Source organism: Triticum urartu, chromosome 6A, assembly GCF_056163025.1.
Source record: "Triticum urartu cultivar PI428250 chromosome 6A, HENAU_Tu73, whole genome shotgun sequence".
Classification (NCBI taxonomy): Eukaryota; Viridiplantae; Streptophyta; class Magnoliopsida; order Poales; family Poaceae; genus Triticum; species Triticum urartu.
Genome location: NC_141878.1, coordinates 174,182,518 through 174,187,292, shown reverse-complemented (window position 1 = coordinate 174,187,292; position 4,775 = coordinate 174,182,518). Strand labels below are relative to the sequence as shown.

Below are 4,775 nucleotides of genomic sequence, written 5' to 3'. Positions count from 1 at the left end.
GGAAGTGAATCTCGCGCCCGCGCTCATGGCCGCGTGAGCATGCGGCCGCCGCCGCCGGCCGGATCTCTTCGCTCCGACCACCCCCGCTCCCGCCGCGCCCGAATCCGGCCTCCACGCCAGCTGCTCTTCCTCTCCCTCCCGCAAGGACGAGCAGGTGTGCAAGATGAGGCCCCGCAACCTCGCTCTGTCCCTTTCGTCCTCAACACCAGCAGCTCCGTCGGCCTCCCCGTTGCCGCCCCCTGTCCCGGCCGGCAAGCTTCCACCGCCTCCCGCCGAGCTGCCTGCTAGCTGCACGGCGTGCGTCGTCCTACTGGCGCCTCCGTCCGCTGCTCGATCCGATCTGGATCGGGAGCTCCTGTCCGCGCTGCCGCAGCCGATGCTGGGCCGCCTCGTCCAGGTTGGTGGGGGATCCGTGAAGGTGCCTGAGGTGCCCCTGGGCAAATTGCCAGCTTCCGCGTCCGCGAGGCTCCCTGTGTCGGCTGCTGCTCCGACCTCGCCCATCGTCTCCGCCGCGAAGCTGGCCGCGGCTGCGCTGGCCTCCCGCAAGACCGACTTGTCCATAGGTGGGCGGAGGGCCGGCACCGGCGCTACCTCTGCTCCCATTGTCGGCGGCTCCCTCGGCCAGCTGCCGTCGTCCCCGGCGGCGGCGCCTGCATCCCTGCCGGGGCCAGATTAGGCACCTCTGGAGCTCCCGTGGACTGGGTTTCTGCAGCATGTGGTGAGTCCCTGCTTGGTCGTCACGGCACTTGATGCCCAGGAGCCGGCGCCTAATGTTGTGGGCACGTGGGGTTCTACTGCCAATGAAAAAGTGGAGGAGGACGAAGAAGAACTGGTGCCACAAGATGCCTCCATGGTCTTCGACTCCACCCTGGTCCCTACAACACAGCTCGCTGCCAATGGCTTGGGCCTGACCGCTGCCCAGTCGGGTGTGGGACGTGTGCCGGAGGTGTGCGGAAGATGGCAAGAGGTGTTGCCCCGGCGTGGTCCGCGTCGTCCAATGTTGCCGGCCCCGGCAGTGGCTCCTCGCCCCATCCCTGCTTGGATGCATGGTCGATGCTGTAGATGCCTCGCTCGTGGGCACCGTGCGGCTGAGTGCAGAGATCCATTTCGGTGCTCCCGTTGTTTGGAGAACGGTCACCGTGCACGCGGATGCCGCAATCCATGCCGTCCTCTAAGCTCGTTGTCTTGCCTTGCTGTGCAGCCATTAGTTGGTACCGTCCATCGTCCTGCTTCAGCTTCATGTGAGAGTCCGATGAAATCCACGCTCCCATCTAAGGTGCTTCCTCATGGGTCTTGGGCGTCTGTCGTCTCTGCTACTGTTGGCTCGACAACCCAGCCTGACGTGATGTTGCAAGCTGCTCTGGCTGATCAGACTGCGCTGCTGCAGGGTTGGATGGCACGGGCTGAGAACTTTTTGGAGAGAGCAGAGGCTGCTTTGGGAAAGCTCACCCTTGTGTCGACTGTGTTGTCGACCGCTCTGACGTCATGCCCTCCTGGTGTGGTCGGTGTTGCCTCCACGAAGGAAGGGAGCCAAGAGCTATATGGGTGTTTCTCTCCTCGTGTTGGAGATATCTCATCAGCACCATTGACCTTGTCTCCTGTGTTGCGTACTAGTGAGGGTGAGCCCATCGCCGTGCCCGAGGCTCCAGTTCTGCAGATCATGCCCGACCTACAAGAGCTATGTTTGTGCCCTGTTTCGCCTTTGTCTGTGGAGCGCGTGGAGGTGGACTCTTTGGTGACCTCGTGTGAGGGGTATGTTTCGCCTCTGTCATGTGAGCAACTGGAGGTGCCTGAGTCAGTGTCAGTGGTTCCCGTGGGCGATGTTGTCATGCCGGTGGTTTCTGTGGCTGATAATGTTGATGCGGTCTGTATGTTGGCGCTTGACTCTTGGGAGCCCAGCCAGCCGCTCGCCTTTGTGGACCGCGGAGGTTCCGACGTTGTGGTCACCCACTCGCAGGTGGCCGTTGGGAAGGTGTCTGTGCGTGACAAGGTCGATGAGATTCTCTTCGAGTTAGAGGTTCACAGCTTGCTCAAGCATTTGGAGGCGGCTTGTTCTGGATCCGGCAAGGCGATTGTGGAGGAGGCTCTTATCAAGAGCAAAAGTAAGAAGAGTGGTGGTGCAGGAAAGGCGTTCGCAGCTGCTTGATGTATGGTCATCAGTCTCTTCAGTTGTCCATATGGCCTGACTTGTCTCTGTGGTCTTGGTGGTGCTCGTGGTTTCCGGCCGAGGTACTCTCGTTGGGGGTGTCTATGCGATGTAGCTTTGTGGAGGTTGGTGGTAGTTATGTGTTGGGTATGATTGTCTGGCTGATTGTGCTTATGGGGTTACATGTTATGTGAGTAGTCCTCATGTGATAGGTTTGTATTGATTTTCGCCCGGTTTTCCATTAATTAACTGGACAACTCTCTTCTCCTTAATTAATCGATGAGGCAAATCTTTTGCCTCCGTTTTGAAAAAAAAAAAAGCTTGGGGAGAAGATCCGCGTGCCGTTGCAGCCCCTGGGGAGTTGAAGTCGAGGAAGCTGAATGTGCATGCAGCGGCTCAACCCAATCGTCGCGATGGATCAACGTCGCAAGCGACGCCTCGTTCCTGCATGCGCGACTGCACCAGAGGCAGAGGCTCTTGATTGGCGATCGAGCTTGCGCCGGGACTTGTCCGGTCAATCAATTTACCAGTAACGCTCCCCTACCATTACCATAGGAGGAGGGCGCCGGCGGCCGTACGTCCACTGGCCTTCCCCACCCCAGGGGTATTTAGTATTTACATACCGCGACTTCTCTGCTCCCAGCTTTTTTCACGCCATTGCCTACTTCTTCTTGGCGACGCAGTGAACCACCATAGAAACAGCATGTATTAGACTGAACTTTGGCTGCCGGCGACATGAGCTCGGCGACTCCTGACGATGGCGTTGTTCCCCCCTCCGTCACCATGCCCAGGTACGCACGCCTGTTCATGCTGCATGCGACTGTCCATCGTGGTTAGTTCCTACCTGACTGATCTGATAGATCTGACCGGGGCCGATCGATGTAAGGGAGGGGCAGAGGATCATGTACTCGAGGGAGCTCCTGCTCGCCGTCGGCAGCTCCGACGACTGCAAGGTGCTGCCCGCCGGCGTCGACCTGTCTAAGCACCCCGATGACGTGAAGCTCTGGGTTCGCGCGGAGGCTTGGGCCGCCCGCTCGGTTGGAATAGCAGCACCTGGACGCCAGGGGAGGCCGGAATTGCCTCAGCGAGCGCGAGGTGAGTCGATTGGTGTCCAGGCGAAAGAAACTGGCTTCATCGTTTCGTCTTCAGATTTTCCATTCAGTGCCAGCATCTTATGTACTTTGAACCGCATGATCGGTTGTTTTGGTGAAGCAGAGCCGGAGTCTTTTGAAGCAGGCGTAGGAAGCAAATCGAAGCCATGCATCAGATTCTTCAGGTACTCAAATACTTCAACAGTTCCTGTTCTGTTTGCATTGTGCTGGTTCGGTTGTTTATCCGCATGATGTTCCCATCGTGCAGTACCGCAGGTTGCCGCTTTGGTGACAACTGTCGCTTCATCCATGACATCCCCGGCGGCTACCTGGCCGTCGAGAAAATGGGCATCCTGAGTGGCGCAGCTCCTGCTCCTCCACCAGCACAAGGCGAGGAGAAGCCCGGCAAGCATTTGTCCACGCACAACGCGACGCCACCACCCATGGAACCAACTCCCACCGGTGACCATGCGCATCAAGCACAGACGGCGCCCGACCCCCGCAAGGAAGCGGTGGCGAGCTTCGGCGCTTCGTCGACGGCCAAGATCAGCGTGGACGCGTCCCTCGCGGGCGCCATTATCGGGCGTGGCGGAGCCACCATAAAGCTGATATCCCGGGCCAGCGGCGCCAGGCTGCGCGTCCGCGACCACGACTGGGACGCCGACTTGAAGAACGTGGAGCTGGAGGGCACGTTCGATCAGATCAAGAACGCTTACGACATGGCCATGGAGCAGCTGATCCACGTTGTCAACCATGACGGCGGCGGTGCCCCTTCGCCTGCGGCGGGAGCAAACACGACGTCCCACGGCGGCGGATGGCAATTAGACAGTTTCAAGACCAAGCTGTGCGGGCACTTCGCCAGGGGATGCTGCACTCATGGCGACGGGTGCCGCTTCGCCCACGGCGAGGGCGAGCTGCGCAGGCCGGTTCCTGCTCCTCGTGATCCGGGTTGTTGGTAGCGATCGACCTTTATGTGATGTGACGACTCTGATTGAAGTCGTGGACTTTCTGCCTGCTCTTGCGCTTATGTGAATGTTCCGCCTTGCTCTGTCAGTTTGTGACGACCTCATGTGCGCTAGCTGCTTGTTGCCGTTGGGGTAAACCGGGTATTTCATTTGTCAGCTGTTCGTGTTGCAACTTGCAATCCCATGACTAAAAGTAGTGGGACTAAAACTTGCTAGTCTCACCCATGCTTGGATCCAAATACTAAAGAGACTAAAATCAAGTTATTGACCATTTATTATCCTTCAAACCCTTCAATTCAGAACTCGCATGTGTTAAAAGAGAGGCATTAAATAATGAGAGAGAGGACTAATACATATTTTAGCAGGTTTCCTATTTCTAAAATTTTTTAGCCTCAAGACTAGTCCTAGCCTCTCTTTAGTCAGGGGTGCTTGAAACTTTAGCCTCTAAAAGAGACTATTTTTAGTCAGACTAAAAATAGTCCCTTGGATCCAAGCACTCTCTATGTTACTATCTGCATAGTGGGTAGTAACATATGAGTGGTATCATGAAAGAGTTCATTTATTAAGCTATAG

The 4,775-nt window shown here is 57.4% G+C and overlaps 2 protein-coding genes across 2 annotated transcripts; both read left to right on the top strand.

Annotated features, from left to right (window-relative positions):
* Window positions 1–850: 850 nt before the first annotated feature.
* Window positions 851–2,146, top strand: LOC147964626 (uncharacterized). Its single transcript, XM_087530069.1, has one exon. It carries the CDS (start codon window positions 851–853, stop codon window positions 2,144–2,146), a length of 1,296 nt encoding a protein of 431 aa, XP_087386195.1.
* Window positions 2,147–2,724: 578 nt separating this feature from the next.
* LOC125516180 (zinc finger CCCH domain-containing protein 14-like) lies at window positions 2,725–4,338 on the top strand. Its single transcript, XM_048681664.2, has 4 exons — window positions 2,725–2,937; window positions 3,033–3,241; window positions 3,362–3,422; window positions 3,506–4,338. Exons 1-4 carry the CDS (start codon window positions 2,882–2,884, stop codon window positions 4,194–4,196), a joined length of 1,017 nt encoding a protein of 338 aa, XP_048537621.2. The 5' UTR covers window positions 2,725–2,881; the 3' UTR covers window positions 4,197–4,338.
* Window positions 4,339–4,775: the final 437 nt, after the last annotated feature.